General features: G+C 34.0%; 1 protein-coding gene across 1 annotated transcript; it reads right to left on the bottom strand.

Annotated features, from left to right (window-relative positions):
* Window positions 1-370: 370 nt before the first annotated feature.
* LOC101896760 (glutamate receptor ionotropic, kainate 2) lies at window positions 371-17,901 on the bottom strand. Its single transcript, XM_059126090.1, has 13 exons — window positions 17,158-17,901; window positions 11,400-11,552; window positions 11,275-11,337; window positions 11,007-11,216; window positions 10,727-10,944; window positions 6,371-6,520; window positions 6,122-6,304; window positions 5,793-6,058; window positions 5,526-5,703; window positions 5,241-5,464; window positions 1,510-1,647; window positions 750-1,449; window positions 371-686 (listed from the first exon to the last, which is right to left on the bottom strand). Exons 1-13 carry the CDS (start codon window positions 17,252-17,254, stop codon window positions 399-401), a joined length of 2,868 nt encoding a protein of 955 aa, XP_058982073.1. The 5' UTR covers window positions 17,255-17,901; the 3' UTR covers window positions 371-398.
* Between the last annotated feature and the right edge of the window lie 1,384 nt (window positions 17,902-19,285).

The following is a 19,285-nucleotide window of genomic DNA, read 5'->3' as shown; positions in this document are numbered from 1 at the left end:
AAAAATCCACGTTTACAGATGGTCCTCGAAAAATATTTTTTGAAAAATCCACGTTTACAGATGGCCCTCGAAAAATATGTTTTAAAAAATCCACGTTTACAGATGGTTCTCGAAAAATATTCTTTAAAAAATCCCCGTTTATTTAGACCTTGGAAAAAATATTCTTTAAAAAATCCACGTTTATTTAGTCCTTGGAAAAAATATTTTTTAAAAATCCAAGTTTACAGATGGTCCTCGAAAAATATTTTTTAAAAAATCCACGTTTGTTTAATACTTAAAAAATATTCTTTCTTAAACATAACCCTTTAAAAACCCTCCAATTAAAATTATCAAAATATTATTTTATCAAAATCTTTATTTTTTATCAAAATTTATTGAAATATAAAATTTCAAAATTTTCATCCCGAGGTGGAATATTTCTTCGAACGACTTTTACTGTGCGAACGTGAACGGGATCTTGAACGTTTGGAGCGTTTCGAACGTTTGGAGACTTTTGAATGTTTCGAATGTTTCGATTGTTTGGACTGTTTCGACTGGGACGATGAACGACGTGAGGTGGAGCGAGAGGCACGCGAGGTAGTGTCATCACTGTTCGTGCGTATCGAAGAAATGCGATTCGGTTTTTTGGTGATCCAAAATTTCAAAGCAAATATTAGCTCTGCCTTGAAGGCCTCGCCTGGGGTGACCTAGAAGAAATTAAAAGATTTAAAAATTTTGATCTGAAGAATCTCCAGGCATCCTTTCCCTACCTTCTCCCGCACCGCCACCTTTTGCACATTCCACAAAAACTCCAGAATTCCAATAATAATGGCCACCACAATGCCACCCACCAGCACCAGGAAAACACCACCCAATTCGATCAGCGACAATTCATCACCATCCACGGCCTGTGGATCCGTTTCATCATCCTCACAGGTGACATTGTGATTTTTCCACCATTTTTTCTTCAGCTTGTAAAGTTCGTTGGTTTCACTCAACTTCAGGATGGACACACTCAGATTGGTACGATAATCCGCCCCCAGCGGCACAGCCAAGCCATAATGTTTCTCACCAATTTGATCGCCAATCTGTTGCAAATGACAATCCCGTTCCGTGTTATACGACAAACTTGTCGTCTCCATAAGGAAGGCATATTTCCCCTCACCCTTGCGCACCCGTTCCACACCCTCTTTATTCGACTTGGTAAAGGCCGATGGTTCAAAGGATTTCATTTGATTCCAGGCTTTTTGATAATTCGTTTCATTCGATTCGGAAAAAAAGAGAGAGGTACTGCCACCCTCTAAGGTTCCAAATTTTATCTCATGTTGATCAATCAAATCTTCTAGGCTCTCAATGGAGGGTTTGATTTTATTGCTTGTCAAGACGGCCGCCAAGTTGGCGGTGTAGGTACTCAACATCATCAGGGCAAAGAACCACCACATGGCGGTGAGCATGCGCATGGGAGCGCCTCTGGAAAATTTGGAGAGGGAATTATTATCGAAAAATCTTAAATCCGTTATGGAACATTACCTTGGCAGTAAATCACAGCCCTGTTGCATAATTGAACCAATCATAAGCCATGCTGTGTTACGGGTCCTCCACTTGTTTTCCAATTCTTCGGGGTCCTCAACGAGGGGATTGGGATTCTCCCATTCGTGATGGGAAATTCTGAAAAAAATCGAAACCAAAATTATGGATATTTTTTTAAATCCTTTAGATAACATGGATAATTTATCCGAACCCTCCGGAGAAAGCGGATAAAATATTTTTTAAAAAATCCACGTTTATAGATGGTCCTCCAAAAATATTTTTTAAAAAAAATACACGTTTATAGATGGTCCTCCAAAAATATTTTTTAAAAAATCCACGTTTATAGATGGTCCTCCAAAAATATTTTTTAAAAAATCCACGTTTATAGATGGTCCTCCAAAAATATTTTTTAAAAAATCCACGTTTATAGATGGTCCTCCAAAAATACTTTTTAAAAAATCCACGTTTATAGATGGTCCTCCAAAAATATTTTTTAAAAAATCCACGCTTACAGATGGTTCTCGAAAAATATTTATTTTAAAAATCTACGTTTGCAGATGGTCCTCGGAAAATATTTTTTAAAAAATCCACGTTTACAGATGGTCCTTGAAAAATATTTTTTAAAAAATCCACGTTTATAGATGGTCCTCCAAAAATATTTTTTAAAAAATCCACGTTTATAGATGGTCCTCCAAAAATATTTTTTAAAAATCCACGTTTATAGATGGTCCTCCAAAAATATTTTTTAAAAAATCCACGTTTATAGATGGTCCTCCAAAAATATTTTTTAAAAAATCCACGTTTATAGATGGTCCTCCAAAAATATTTTTTAAAAAATCCACGTTTATAGATGGTCCTCCAAAAATATTTTTTAAAAAATCCACGTTTATAGATGGTCCTCCAAAATATTTTTTAAAATATCCACGTTTATAGATGGTCCTCCAAAAATATTTTTTAAAAAATCCACGTTTATAGATGGTCCTCCAAAAATATTTTTTAAAAAATCCACGTTTATAGATGGTCCTCCAAAAATATTTTTTAAAAAATCCACGTTTATAGATGGTCCTCCAAAAATATTTTTTAAAAAATCCACGTTTATAGATGGTCCTCCAAAAATATTTTTTAAAAAATCCACGTTTATAGATGATCCTCCAAAAATATTTTTTTAAAAAATCCACGTTTATAGATGGTCCTCCAAAAATATTTTTTAAAAAATCCACGTTTATTGTAGGTCCTCCAAAATATTTTTTAAAAAATCCACGTTTATTGTAGGTCCTCCAAAATATTTTTTAAAAAATCCACGTTTATTGTAGGTCCTCCAAAATATTTTTTAAAAAATCCACGTTTATTGTAGGTCCTCCAAAAATATTTTTTAAAAAATCCACGTTTATAGATGGTCCTCCAAAAATATTTTTTTAAAAAATCCACGTTTATAGATGGTCCTCCAAAAATATTTTTTAAAAAATCCACGTTTATAGATGGTCCTCCAAAAATATTTTTTAAAAAATCCACGTTTATAGATGGTCCTCCAAAAATATTTTTTAAAAAATCCACGTTTATAGATGGTCCTCCAAAAATATTTTTTAAAAAATCCACGTTTATAGATGGTCCTCCAAAAATATTTTTTAAAAAATCCACGTTTATAGATGGTCCTCCAAAAATATTTTTTAAAAAATCCACGTTTATAGATGGTCCTCCAAAAATATTTTTTAAAAAATCCACGTTTATAGATGGTCCTCCAAAAATATTTTTTAAAAAATCCACGTTTATAGATGGTCCTCCAAAAATATTTTTTAAAAAATCCACGTTTATAGATGGTCCTCCAAAAATATTTTTTAAAAAATCCACGTTTATAGATGGTCCTCCAAAAATATTTTTTAAAAAATCCACGTTTATAGATGGTCCTCCAAAAATATTTTTTAAAAAATCCACGTTTATAGATGGTCCTCCAAAAATATTTTTTAAAAAATCCACGTTTATAGATGGTCCTCCAAAAATATTTTTTAAAAAATCCACGTTTATAGATGGTCCTCTAAAAATATTTTTAAAAAATCCACGTTTATAGATGGTCCTCCAAAAATATTTTTTAAAAAATCCACGTTTATAGATGGTCCTCCAAAAATATTTTTTAAAAAATCCACGTTTACAGATGGTCCTCCAAAAATATTTTTTAAAAAATCCACGTTAAAAGATGGTCCTCGAAAAATAGTTTTTAAAAAATCCACGTTAAAAGATGGTCCTCGAAAATAGTTTTTAAAAAATCCACGTTAAAAGATGGTCCTCGAAAAATAGTTTTTAAAAAATCCACGTTAAAAGATGGTCCTCGAAAAATAGTTTTTAAAAAATCCACGTTAAAAGATGGTCCTCGAAAAATAGTTTTTAAAAAATCCACGTTAAAAGATGGTCCTCGAAAAATAGTTTTTAAAAAATCCACGTTAAAAGATGGTCCTCGAAAAATAGTTTTAAAAAATCCACGTTAAAAGATGGTCCTCGAATAATAGTTTTTAAAAAATCCACGTTAAAAGATGGTCCTCGAAAAATAGTTTTTAAAAAATCCACGTTAAAAGATGGTCCTCGAAAAATAGTTTTTAAAAAATCCACGTTAAAAGATGGTCCTCGAAAAATAGTTTTTAAAAAATCCACGTTAAAAGATGGTCCTCGAAAAATAGTTTTTAAAAAATCCACGTTAAAAGATGGTCCTCGAAAAATAGTTTTTAAAAAATCCACGTTAAAAGATGGTCCTCGAAAAATAGTTTTTAAAAAATCCACGTTAAAAGATGGTCCTCGAATAATAGTTTTTAAAAAATCCACGTTAAAAGATGGTCCTCGAAAAATAGTTTTTAAAAAATCCACGTTAAAAGATGGTCCTCGAAAAATAGTTTTTAAAAAATCCACGTTAAAAGATGGTCCTCGAAAAATAGTTTTTAAAAAATCCACGTTAAAAGATGGTCCTCGAAAAATAGTTTTTAAAAAATCCACGTTTATTGATGGTCCCCCAAAAATATTTTTTAAAAAATCCATGTTTGTAGATGGTCCTCGAAAAATATTTTTAAAGAATCCACGTTTATAGATGGTCCTCGAAAAATATTTTTTAAAAAATCCACGTTTATAGATGGTCCTCGAAAAATATTATTTAAAAAATCCACGTTTATTGATGGTCCCCCAAAAATATTTTTTAAAAAATCCATGTTTGTAGATGGTCCTCGAAAAATATTTTTTAAAGAATCCACGTTTATAGATGGTCCTCGAAAAATATTTTTTAAAAAATCCACGTTTATAGATGGTCCTCGAAAAATATTATTTAAAAAATCCACGTTTATTGATGGTCCTCCAAAAATATTTTTTAAAAAATCCACATTTATAGATGGTCCTCGAAAAATATTTTTTAAAAAATCCACGTTTACAGATGGTCCTCGAAAAATATTTTTTAAAAAATCCACTTTTACAGATGGTCCTCAAAAAATATTTTTAAAAAATCCACATTTACAGATGGTCTTCGAAAAATATTTTTTTAAAAAATCCACGTTTACAGATTGTCCTCGAAAAACATTTTTTAAAAATCCACGGTTATTTACTCCTTGAAAAAAATATTTTTTAAAAAATCCACGTTTATTTACTCATTGAAAAAATATTTTTCAAAAAATCCACGGTTATTTGGAAACTTGGATAATCCATTATCCATAATTAAGACATGGATAATCCCCCCTCTTCCCCTCCCACTCAAATCTCACCTGGCCATAAAAACAAAAGCCAACGTCATAACCAATTGTGTCAATATGACATACATCCACACCTCCTTCGCAAAGGGTTGTAAGAAAGCAAAAATATCCTTTACTTCCGGATCGGGTTTATAAAACAGGATACTTATACCCAGTTGCATAAACGGCACCGTAAAGTCCACATATTTTCGACGCAGCTGGGTTATGGTCAGATCACAGACACCGATTTGGGCACGCTACAAGAAAGAGACATATTACTTCCCATTTCCCTTTTCCCCTCCTTATTTTATGACTCACATGATCGATCAAGGACCTCATAATGCCATCCCACTCCTTGGTCACCGGATTAAACTTCCCATTGCCATTGACCAAAACAAATTCATACTCAAATTCCATCATTTCGGAAAGTTTCTGGATCAAATCGACGGCATAGCCTTCATATTTTTCATCACCACGGAAATTTTCGGCATCTTCCCTAAATTGGTGGTGGAGGAGAAGTAGAGGGGGGAAAGGTGCCAAATAAAATCAATTTTCATTATTTTCCTAACAATTTCGCTCACCCACTTCATCATGAAATACGGTTCTTCAATGTGGGTCACCACCCGATACACCCGACGACTCTGGGCGAAATCTTGTACCGCAGCCGAGGATGAGGAGGATATTTGGAAATCTCGGCGTACGGACTGTATGCTGCCGTCAGGGCTCCAGGTTGCCAGGGGCTCATTAATGGTTGGCTTGTAGATTTCCAAATTAAATTCGCTGCGCAGGCCATATTCATCGATTTTCATGTTCTCGGTTTTGAAGGGAGGCTCCACATCGTCTTCGGAGATCTGGGGAGAAAGGAGGAGAATATCTTCGTTTTAAAGAATTAAGACTCCCCTTGGCCAACTTACCCTCTTCATCTCGCCCACAATATATTTCCCCAACACCCATGCATATGACCCCTCGGCATCACATCTCCCAGCAGGCTCCACAAATTCCCTGCCACCGGTTATAACATTTCGAGCGGCATTGGCAAACAGGACAACAGCATCGTACATTAGAGTGGGTAGCATGGTTTGATTGCCCAAAAGTTGCTGGAATAGAATAAAAAAGAAATGAATATTTCACTCCGGAAGTGGGGGTCTCCCAGGTAGACTCACATCAACTTCGGTGATCCTTGTCTTTTTCCGCTCAAAAGGATTTGCATCGACACCTTTTACCCGTACCGAGGTAATATTCGATTGGAAGTCAGCATTATTGGCCTGGAAAAGGCCAGAGCTGTGGGTATCCAAATGGGTTAGGAACCAGTTCTGGAAAAAAAGGAAAATTTCCATAGATTTAAGAAAAAAATTAAGTCTCCCCTAGGCTTTCAGGCGTGGATTTTTTTAAACAAATTTTTACAGCCTTCCCCAGGCCTTCAGCCGTGGATTTTTAAAACAAATTTGTACAGCCTTCCACAGGCTTTCAGGCATAGATTTTTGAACAAATTATTACACCCTTCCCAAGACCCTCAGGCGTCGATTTTTTAAACAAATTTTTACAGCCTTCCCAGGGTTTTCAGGCGTGGATTTTTTAAACAAATTTTTACAGCCTTCACAAGGCCTTCAGGCGTGGATTTTTTAAACAATTTTTTACAGCCTTCACAAGGCCTTCAGGCGTGGATTTTTTAAACAATTTTTTACAGCCTTCACAAGGCCTTCAGGCGTGGATTTTTTAAACAATTTTTTACAGCCTTCACAAGGCCTTCAGGCGTGGATTTTTTAAACAATTTTTTACAGCCTTCACAAGGCCTTCAGGCGTGGATTTTTTAAACAATTTTTTACAGCCTTCACAAGGCCTTCAGGCGTGGATTTTTTTAAACAATTTTTTACAGCCTTCACAAGGCCTTCAGGCGTTGATTTTTTAAACAATTTTTTACAGCCTTCACAAGGCCTTCAGGCGTGGATTTTTTAAACAATTTTTTACAGCCTTCACAAGGCCTTCAGGCGTGGATTTTTTAAACAATTTTTTACAGCCTTCACAAGGCCTTCAGGCGTGGATTTTTTAAACAATTTTTTACAGCCTTCACAAGGCCTTCAGGCGTGGATTTTTTAAACAATTTTTTACAGCCTTCACAAGGCCTTCAGGCGTGGATTTTTAAACAATTTTTTACAGCCTTCACAAGGCCTTCAGGCGTGGATTTTTTAAACAATTTTTTACAGCCTTCACAAGGCCTTCAGGCGTGGATTTTTTAAACAATTTTTTACAGCCTTCACAAGGCCTTCAGGCGTGGATTTTTTAAACAATTTTTTACAGCCTTCACAAGGCCTTCAGGCGTGGATTTTTTAAACAATTTTTTACAGCCTTCACAAGGCCTTCAGGCGTGGATTTTTTAAACAATTTTTTACAGCCTTCACAAGGCCTTCAGGCGTGGATTTTTTAAACAATTTTTTACAGCCTTCACAAGGCCTTCAGGCGTGGATTTTTTAAACAATTTTTTACAGCCTTCACAAGGCCTTCAGGCGTGGATTTTTTAAACAATTTTTTACAGCCTTCACAAGGCCTTCAGGCGTGGATTTTTTAAACAAATTTTTACAGCCTTCCCAAAGGCTTTCCGGCGTTGATTTTTTAAACAAATTTTTACAGCCTTCCCAAAGGCTTTCCTGCGTGGATTTTTTAAACAAATTTTTACAGGTCTCCCAAAGGCCTTCCGGCGTGGATTTTTTAACAAATTTTTACAGGTCTCCCAAAGGCCTCCCGGCGTGGATTTTTTAACAAATTTTTACAGACTTAACCAGGTTTTCAGCCGTGGATTTTTGAATCAAATTTTTACAACATTCCCAAAGGCCTTCAGGCGAGAATTTTTTAAACAAATTTGTACAGCCTTCCCAAAGGACTTCAGGCGTGGATTTTTTTTAACAAATTTTTACAGACTTAACCAGGTCTTAAGCCGTGGATTTTTGAATCAAATTTTTACAGTCTTCCCAAAGGCCTTCAGGCGTGAATTTTTTAAACAATTTTTTACAGCCTTCCCAGGGCTTTCAGGCGTGGATTTTTTAAACAAATTTTTACAGCCTTCCCAGGGCTTTCAGGCGTGGATTTTTTAAACAAATTTTTATAGCCTGCCCAGGGCTTTCAGGCGTGGATTTTTTAAACAAATTTTTACAGCCTTCCCAGGGCTTTCAGGCGTGGATTTTTTAAACAAATTTTTACAGCCTTCCCAGGGCTTTCAGGCGTGGATTTTTTAAACAAATTTTTACAGCCTTCCCAGGGCTTTCAGGCGTGGATTTTTTAAACAAATTTTTACAGCCTTCCCAGGGCTTTCAGGCGTGGATTTTTTAAACAAATTTTTACAGCCTTCCCAGGGCTTTCAGGCGTGGATTTTTTAAACAAATTTTTACAGCCTTCCCAGGGCTTTCAGGCGTGGATTTTTTAAACAAATTTTTACAGCCTTCCCAGGGCTTTCAGGCGTGGATTTTTTAAACAAATTTTTACAGCCTGCCCAGGGCTTTCAGGCGTGGATTTTTTAAACAAATTTTTACAGCCTTCCCAGGGCTTTCAGGCGTGGATTTTTTAAACAAATTTTTACAGCCTTCCCAGGGCTTTCAGGCGTGGATTTTTTAAACAAATTTTTACAGCCTTCCCAGGGCTTTCAGGCGTGGATTTTTTAAACAAATTTTTACAGCCTTCCCAGGGCTTTCAGGCGTGGATTTTTTAAACAAATTTTTACAGCCTTCCCAGGGCTTTCAGGCGTGGATTTTTTAAACAAATTTTTACAGCCTTCCCAGGGCTTTCAGGCGTGGATTTTTTAAACAAATTTTTACAGCCTTCCCAAAGGCCTTCAAGCCTTCCCCAGATCTTCAGGCATGAATTTTTTAAACAAATTTTTACAGCCTTCCCAAAGGCCTTCAAGCCTTCCCCAGATCTTCAGGCATGAATTTTTTAAACAAATTTTTACAGCCTTCCCAAAGGCCTTCAAGCCTTCCCCAGATCTTCAGGCATGAATTTTTTAAACAAATTTTTACAGCCTTCCCAAAGGCCTTCAAGCCTTCCCCAGATCTTCAGGCATGAATTTTTTAAACAAATTTTTACAGCCTTCCCAAAGGCCTTCAAGCCTTCCCCAGATCTTCAGGCATGAATTTTTTAAACAAATCTTACAGCCTTAACCAGGCCTTCAGCCGTGGATTTTTTAAACAAATTTTTACAGACTTTCTCAGGCTTTTAGGCCTTAAAAATGTCTCTTAAAAATCCTCACCTACTCTCTCTCTCTCTCCACACCTACTCGCTCTTTGGATCCTTGAAAATTTCTCCTAGAACATTTCTCTTAAAAAGTCACACCTATTGCCATCTTTAGGTCCTCGAAAATTAATCCCTAAAATCCACGCCTAATATCCTCTTTAGGTTCTCGAAAATTCCTCTCTAAAATCCACGCCTAATAACCTCTTTGGGTCCTCGAAAATTCCACTCTAAAATCCACGCTTATTGCCCTCTTTGGATCCTTGACAATTTCTCTAAAATATCCACGCCTATTGGCCTCTTTGGATTCTTGACAATTTCTCCTTGAACATTTCTCTTAAAAAGTCACACCTATTCCCATCCTCGAAAATTAATCTCTAAAATCCACGCCTATTGTCCTCTTTGGGTCCTCTAAAATTCCTCTTAAAAATCCACGCCAATTATCCTCTTTGGGTCCTCTAAAATTCCTCTTAAAAATCCACGCCAATTATCCTCTTTGGGTCCTCTAAAATTCCTCTTAAAAATCCACGCCTATTGTCGTCTATGGTTCCTCTGAAATTCCTCTTAAAAATCCACGCCTATTGTCGTCTATGGTTCCTCTGAAATTCCTCTTAAAAATCCACGCCTATTGTACTCTTTGGGTCTTTTGAGATTCCTCTTAAAAATCGACGCCTATTGTCGTCGTTGGTCCTCTGAAATACCTCTTAAAATCCACGCCTATTGTCGTCTATGGTTTCTCTGAAATTCCTCTTAAAAACCCAAGCATGTTGTCCTCTTTGGGTCCCCTGAAATTCCTCTTAAAAATCTACGCCTATTATCCGCTTTGGATCCTCTAAAATTCCTCTTAAAAATCTACGCCTATTATACTCTTTGAATTATCTAAAATCCGTCTAAAAATCCACTCCTATTTTTGTCCGTGGTTCCACTAAGGTCCATGACCACTACGGTCCACGTCCACGACTATTGTCGTATACGATTCCTCCAAAATTCCTTATAAAAAATCAGGTATATTGTCGTCTATGAGTCCTCTAAAATTCCTTTAAAAAGTTCGCGATTTTGGTCCACTTTGGGTCCTCGAAAATTCCTCTTAAAAATCCATGACTATTGTCCTTGTGCCTTTGAACATTTCTCTGAAAAATTCACACTTTTTGTCCTCTTAAGGTCCTCGAAATTTTTTCTTAAATAACCAAGCCTATTATCCTTCCTAAAAAATTCGTACTAAATATCCATGCCTAAGGTCCTTTTAAAGTCCTCTAAAATCCCCGTCTATTGTCCTCTTTGGTTCCTCGGAAAAAACTTACCCTAAACGGTCCCAATAGCTTAAATTCCTTGGCCTGATTCAATAGCGGCACCAGCGACTCGGGTTTGCAATCCATGATCAGGCGCTGCTCATGGAAATCCTCTTCGATTTCCTTCCACAATACCCTCATATCATCCTCATATTCGGCTAGGTTTCTGATTTTGATATTTTCCCTCTTTACTTCGGCAACATTCATGAGATCTTGGATGCGGGCTAGACCTACAAATAATCATCAAAAGTCAATATAAAATAATAAAAAGTATTCAAAAGATTTATCGTACCCTGTTCTGTTTCATAAATCAGCGTAAATTTCCTCCATTTATAATCCTTGCGTATAATATCCAAATAGGCTCGGGCCACAGTTTGTAAGGCGGGCGCCACACTAACCGACATTTGGTGGTTCAGGCGTCGCTGTTCCAAATCAATGTCAATATCCCAGTCGTACTGCAAGTGGGGTATACCTGCATTATTGGCTATCAGAGCAACAATATCTGAAAAATTCTAAAATTTTAGAAATATTTCGTTTTTGGATCGAACCTTCTCTATTACCTGTTGTGGCTCGGGAACTGGGCCCAAATATGGCCGCCACATCTTGGGCAAGTAACTCACATGCTGCAAATGATTTTGAAATGTTATAACAATTTTATTGGAATTGTTCGCCCCTGGATACTCACTTAGCTGTTGTAGCACCAAGCTGTCATCCTCATTTGGTACATAGCGTTTTATTGTTTCAAATTGTAGCTCGAATAGTTTTTGATTATTTATCTGACGTATTGCTTCATCGAAGGCTAATTCGGTTTCATCCTCGCCGCTGAAAAATAGGGCACCTAAAAAGAGTTAGACATAAACAAAGGGGTATCTGAACAAAGCTATCCAAAAATGCCAAAAATATAAATTCTTTCGGTATATATTTATTTTAACCATATCTCTGGTATTTGTAGAGATATATCATTATATTTTACGTCAATGTGAAGGTAAGACATCCTTCTTCACAACTTGGTAGTTTTCATTTTGAAATTTCTTATCAATATTAAAATTATTCACCTAAGAGTAAAGTATATAAAAAATAATGTTGTATCCCATTTTTCTTTTGTATAATTCGCAATCCATATAACATCCCAACTAGCATATATAGGTTTAAATTCCTAAGGAAGGATAACATTTAAATATCCTATTCTTTCAAAATCCATCTACATTTTTAGCATATAACAATTAGTTCCGCCGATATAACCTATAGAAAACAATTACCCAAAATTGTCATAAAGTTGACGTTTTTGTGCATTAGTCATCATTGGGCCATATCTCGGGTACTTTTGGAGCTACGTTAATTTTATGAACATTTTTAAGCGGTTGCGAATATTTTTTCAAAGCCACTCCAAGGTTACCAGCGTGTAGCGACATTAGTTCCAAAGATATGACCACTAGAAAACAATTACCCAAAATTTTCAAACATTTGACGTTTTATGTATCCGTTTTCATTTAGCCATATCTCGGGTATTTTTGCAGCTATCTTAACATGTGTTACATTTTTATAAAGTTAAGAATATCCGTTCAAAACCACCCAGAGGGTACGAACATGTATCGGGATTATTTCCAAAGATATGGCCTGTAGAAGCGAATTACCCAAAATTGGCAAAAAGTGGACGTTTTTGTGCATCAGTTTTCATTAAGCCATATCTCGAGAATTTGTAGAGATACATTAACATGTGTTACATTTTTGTAAAGGTATTAATATTCATAAAACATGAGCAAGGATATGAACATATACCGACATAAGTTCTAAAGATATAGCCTCTAGAAGACGATTACCCAAAATTGTCAAATATTTCAATTTTTTGGGCATCAGTCTTCATTTAGCTGTATCTCGGGAATTTGTATAGATATATTAACATGTGTTACATTTTTATAAAGGTGAGAATATTCTTGCAAAACCTGCCAAAGGGTATGAGCAGATACCGACATAAATTCTAAAGATATAGCCTCTAGAAGACAATTACCTAAAATGATCAAATATTTCACTTGTTTGTGTATCAGTTTTCATTCGGCCATATCTCGGGTATTTTTGCAGCTACTTTAACATATGCTACATTTTTATAAAGGTGAGAATATTCTTTCAAAACTGCTTAAAGGATACGAACATGTATCGGGATTATTTCCAAAGATATGGCCTCTAGAAGAGAATTACCCAAAATTAGCAAAAAGTGGACTTTTTGTGCATCAGTCTTCATTGAGCCATATCTCAGGAATTTGTAGAGCTACATTAACATGTATTACAGTTTTGTAAAGGTATTAATATTCTTTCAAAACATGACCAACGATATGAACATATGCCGACATAAGTTCTAAAGATATAGCCTATAGAAGACGATTACCCAAAATTGTCAAATATTTCACTTTTTTGTGCATCAATTTTCATTCGGCCATATCTCGGGTATTTTTGGAGTTTCCTTATACATGTATTGCATTTTTATAAAGGTGAGAATATTTTTTAAAGCCTACCTAGGGTATAAACATGTATCGAAATTATTTCCAAAGATATGGCCTCTAGAAGACGATTACCCAATATTGCTAATAAGTGGATGTTTTTGTGCATCAGTTTTAATTTAGCCATACCTCGGGTATTTTTGCAGCTACTTTAACATGTGCTACATTTTTATAAAGGTGATAACATTCTTTTAAAACATGCCTAACGGTATGAACATGTACCGACATAAGTTCTAAAGATATAGCCTCTAGAAGACAATTACCTAAAATGACCAAATATTTCACTTTTTTGTGCATGAGTTTTCATTTGGCCATATCTTGGGTATTATTGGAGCTACCTTAAGATTTGTTGTATTTTCATAAAGAAGGGAATATTCTTTGAAAACCAGCCTGAGGGTATTAACACGTACCGACAATAGGTCCAAAGATATGACCTCTAGAAAACGAATACCAAAAATTATCTAACATTGCAAGTTTTTGGGCATCGATTTTCATTAGGCTATATCTCGTCTATTTATGGAGCTACATCAATATGTTGTTCTTTTCTATTAAGGTGAGATGATATTGTCTCAAAATTTAATAAATTTTATCCAGAAATCCCGAGTGCTAAGCTATGCATGACTCTTCATGAAAAATTCTATTATTATTTCTTTACTTTTCAGAGTGCTAAGAAATGCATGACTCTGGCATTTCGAGAGTTATATGAACAAATGTTGCTTCAAATGAATGGTGAAATTTCTGACTTCTAAATATTGCAATTTTAATCGCGATAATCCGAACAGGGCCCAAAATATGTCTCATATACTAAAATTTCAAACTTCTTTATTTATTCTTTGAAAAACAATGTTTCTTAGACATATCCCTAAATTTTTATACACATTTTTGATTACCCGATCAAAGACCAAAGAAAAGATATGAAGAGCTACCCCTCTGCTTTCCAAAACCAGTTACGTTATCAAAATATTCCTATTACTTCCGGAGTAACGCTCTCTGGAAAGAGGTAACTCAAAAGTTGCAAAAATGTTCCACTTTCCTGTACATGTCTACATTTTGTCATATCTCTGGCATTTCGAAAGCTATATGAACAAATGTAACTTCAAATGAAAGGTGAGATTTCCGTCTTCTAAATATGCTAATTTGTTTCCGATAATCTGAACAAGACCGAAGACCTTATTCCTTACTTTAATTTCAAAAATTTCATTTCTTTATAAGGCCTTGTTTCTCAACAGTATTCCTTAGTTACAGCCCTAGGCTATTATACAATTTTTTGATTATCCAATCAAGGACCAAAGTACGAATATGAAGAGCTACCTCTCAACTTTCCAAATCCACTAACTATATTAAAATAACCCTATTACTTCGGAAGTTATGACTTTCGGAATGGGGTTACTCAAAAATGATAAAAATTTGGCCAACTTTTTGTACATGCGATTATTTCACCATATCTCTGGAATTTGTTAAACTATGGCAACAAATGATATTTTAAATGAACAGTGGAATTTTCTTCTTTTATATTTCATAATTTTTATTTTCAAGATCCAAGCAGATCCCTAAATATTCTCTCTTAGAGTATAATTTTTACAATTACTCTACAACACTCTTTTCATTAAGAATATACCTTCAATGCGTTTCTTGCTAATAGCAAAATTTTTGGATTACCTGACTAAAGAAAACTAAAAAGAGTTCTTTCTAATCTTTCCAAATCAAGTTACATGGCAAAAAATATCACCATTAGTTCCGATGTTATGGCCTCTGAAAGGGGGTTACTCAAAAATACAAAAAAAATTCCACTTTTCTGCATGTATCAAAATTAAGCAATATCTCATGTGTTTCGAGAGATATATTCAAGATATTTGCACACATGTAAAGAAAAGGCACTCTTCTATCATATTTGGGAAACTTTTGACCCATAGTTTTCGAAATTCAGCTGGACACTACTTGAACAATTTCGACCACAAAATATTCACAGTTTTTCTACAATGATTTTTTGTACAACAATATTTCTATGATGCATTGCTAGCTAATAACAATGTTTTTGAGTTATCCGCCTAAAAAAGTGAGATAGGGCTGCCTCTAATCCAAATCCAGTTACATGATTAAAAAACTCCTATTACTTCCAAAGTTATGGTCTCTGGAAGTTGGTTACTCAAAAATACCAAAAAATTTCCACTTTTCAGCATGCATCAAAATTAAGCAATATCTCGTGTGTTTCGAGAGATGTATTCAAAAAAATTACATACATGTGAAGAAGAGGTACACTTCTATCACATTTGGGATATTTTTGAACCAAAGTTTTCGAAAACCTACGGGACACTGTTTGAGCAATTCCGACCACAAAATATTCAAAGTGATTCCACACTGATTTTTTATTTATAACAATATTTCCTTGATGCATTGCTCGCTAATAACAAAAATTTTGAAGAATCTGCTTGAATAAAATAAGATAGAGCTGCCTCTAAACTTTCCAAATCCAGTCACTTGATTTAAAAAGTCCTATTACTTCCAAAGTTATGGTCTCTGGAAGTTGGTTACTTAAAAATACCAAAAAATGCCCACTTTTCAATACACATAAAAATTTAGCAATATCTCTGGTATTTCGAGAGCTATATCCAAGTAATTTACATAAATTTAAGGGAGAGACTTTCTGCTTTTAAATTTCGGCAATTTTTGAGCCAAAGTTTTCGAAAACCCCAGGAACACTGCTTAAGCAATTGAGATCACGAAATATTCACAGATATTCTGCAATGATTTTTTTTAACAACAATAATTTTTCGATGTATTTCTCACTTATAACAATGTGTTTGAATTATTCGCCTAAAGAAAGTAAGATAGATCTGTCTCTATACTTTCCAAATCCAGTTACTTGATTAAAAAACTCCTATTACTTCCAAAGTTATGGCCTCTGGAAGGAGGTTACTCAAAAATACCAAAAAATGCCAACTTTTCAGTACATATAAAAATTTAGCAATATCTCTGGTGTTTCGAGAGATAATTCAAGAAATTTACATACATGTAAAGTAAGGGCACTCTTCTATCAAATTTGGGAAATGTTTGAGCCAAAGTTTTCGAAAACCGACTGGACACTGCTTGAGTAATTCCGACCACAAAATGTTAACAGTTTTTCTACAATAATTTTTTTCATAACAATATTTACTTAATGCATCGCTCGCTAATAACAATATTTTTGAGTTATCCGCCTAATTACAGTAAGGTAGAGCTACCTCTATGCTTTCCAGAACCAGATACTTGATTAAAAAACTCCTATTACTTCCAAAGTTATGGTCTCTGGAAGTTGGTTACTCAAAAATACCAAAAAATGTCCACTTTTCAGCATGTATCAAAATTACATCTGGTGTTTCGAGAGATATATCCAAGTAATTTACATCCATGTAAAGAAGAGACATTCTTCTATCAAATTTTGGAAATTTTTGAGTCAAAGTTTTCGAAAACCCACGGGCCACTGCTTAAGCAATTGCGATCAAAAAATATTCACAGTTATTCCGCAATGATTTTTTTATAACAACATTTCTGTGGTGCATTGCTAGCTTATAACAATATTTTTGAATCATCCCCCTAAAGAAAGTAGGATAGAGCTATCTCTATACTTTCCATATCCAGTTAGTTTATTAAAAAACTCCTATTACTTCCAAAGTTACGCTCTCTGGAAGGGGGTTACTCAAAAATACCAAAAAATGTCCACTTTTTAGCATGTATCAAAATTAAGCGGTATCTCTGGTGTTTCAAGAGCTATAACCAAGTAATTAACATCCATTTAAAGAAGAGACTTTCTGCTTTTAAATTTTGATAATTTTTTCTGGCAAAATTTCCGAAAACCCTGTTTGATTTCGAGCATTCGATCACAAAATAATTTTCCGAACTTAATGGATTTCTAGATAGGACTATACTTTCCCAATCCGATCTGATGTTCTGTTCTGTTCTTTTTCTTACCCACTTTTACAGTTGTTCTGGTCTCCACCACCACCAATTCGCAGGAAATGTGCAGAGTATTGAAAACGATTAAGAGAAGGCACCAATATCGATACATTTTAGAACACTTTTTTTTGAAGAAGTGGGATTTTTCTACATTTTTTAACTACGAAACTTTGTCTCACGAGTTATTTTATTACGTAAAATATTGAAAATTTGTCACAATTTGTTCTCCATTGCTCTTGGAAATAATGGAGAAGAAGAAAATCTTAATACAAATTCACCGTGGCGACGTTTGTTCTTTCGAAATATGCGTTTTTTATTTGGATTTTTTTCTTTTGCTTTTCTTTTTTTTTTTTCTTCCACCGACCACCAAAAATCCGTCTAAACTTGTCGCCTTTAACGTATCAACTGATTTGTGTGTTGAAGAATTTTCCGCATATTTTCCTTCGCTGGTGTTTTTTTTTCCACGTCCATTAAGACAATTTTCCAATTTCATTTCATATTTTCTTATTGATGGTGTTGCTGTTGTTGTTGTTTGTGTTCGTCATCTCAAAAATAATGTTCGTCGTCGTCATTAGTTTTACTTCTTGGATCAGTATTTTAAAGTGCTTTTGTTGTGCTGGACGGGTGAAGGTGGTGGGGGTGGCTGTGACTAGGCGATCGTAACACTGGCGGCAGGATGGCATTCATAACAAAATTTGATGAAAAAACAGAAAATATTTTTGTCGCTTTGTTTTCGTTTGCTTTTCTTTTTTGTTGGTCCAAAACTCTTGTAAAAAGCCATAAATCGCCAACATATGGTTGTGTGTGGTTAGAGCACACACGCACATATGTTTTCACTTGATGTTTTCTTAGCCATAGGTTGGCCGGCCTCTCACCAATTTCATGGGTGTTGGGAAAAGCCGGTATGTACGAAAGGGAAGGCATGTTGCCACTAACAAAGAGAATATATATTAATATTTAAAATAAATCACTAAATACTTCACAAAAAAAATTGGTCAATTTTTTCAACTATAAAAATCGATTTTCGGCCAATAAAATTGGTCAATTGTAATCTTTTTTAACCACTAAAATTAATATTTCAAATAAACCACTGAACGCTTCAAATAGTTTAGTAAAAAAATAGATTTATTTTAAAAAGTTTAATAGTGAAATATTTTCAAAGTTTGGTCGGAATTTATCTACACAAAAATAGCCTTTTAAGGGGAAGGTGTAAAAGTTTAACCATTGAAAAATATTTTTTTACCATAACATGTCGATTTTCGGTTTTTTCGACCAATAAATTTGGTCGATTTTTTTCGACCAATAAGTTTGGTGAAATTTTTTACCAAAAAGTTTTGGTCTTTTTTAATGACAAAAAAATATTTAAATAAAATTACTTAACGCTTCATATATTTTAATAAAAAAAATTATAATTTATTTAAAAATATTTAAAATTTTCAGAAATCAAACTATGTTTGGTCGAAATTTATCTACACAAAAATAGCAATTTAAGAGGAAGATGTAAAAATTTAACCATTGAAAAAAATTGATTTTTTCAACCATCAAATGTCGCCGACTTTTTCGACCAATAAATTTGGTCGATTTTTTATACCAAAAAAATTGTCTTTTTTAACCACAAAAAATATTTAAAATAAATGACTAAAAAAATTAAATTTCTTTAAAAATATTTAATAATAATAGATTTTCAAAAATCAAACTGATTTTGGTCGGATTTTATCTAACATTTTTTTTAAACCATAAAATTTCGATTTTTTTCGACCAATAAATTTCGTCAAATTATTTACCAAAAAATTTGGTCTTTTTTAAACACAAAAAATATATATTTAAAATAAATCACTTCAAATATTTCAATAAAAAAAATTAAAATTTATTTAAAAATATTTAATAATAAAAGATTCTCAGAAATCAAACAAAATTTGGTCGGAATTTATATACACAAAAAAAACCTTTAATAGGAAGTTGTACAAATTTAACCAGTGAAAAACTCATTTTTTTTTTCAACCAAAAAGGTCGATTTTACAATAAATTTGGTTGATTTTATTAACCACCACAAAATATTTATAATAAACCACTGAACGCTTCAAATAGTTTAAAGGAATTAGATTTATTTAAAAATGTTTAATAGTGAAATATTTTCAAAAAT

The sequence above is a fragment of the Musca domestica genome, unplaced genomic scaffold (assembly GCF_030504385.1).
Source record: "Musca domestica strain aabys unplaced genomic scaffold, Musca_domestica.polishedcontigs.V.1.1 366, whole genome shotgun sequence".
Classification (NCBI taxonomy): domain Eukaryota; kingdom Metazoa; phylum Arthropoda; class Insecta; order Diptera; family Muscidae; genus Musca; species Musca domestica.
This window is presented reverse-complemented; position numbering and strand designations above follow the sequence as displayed.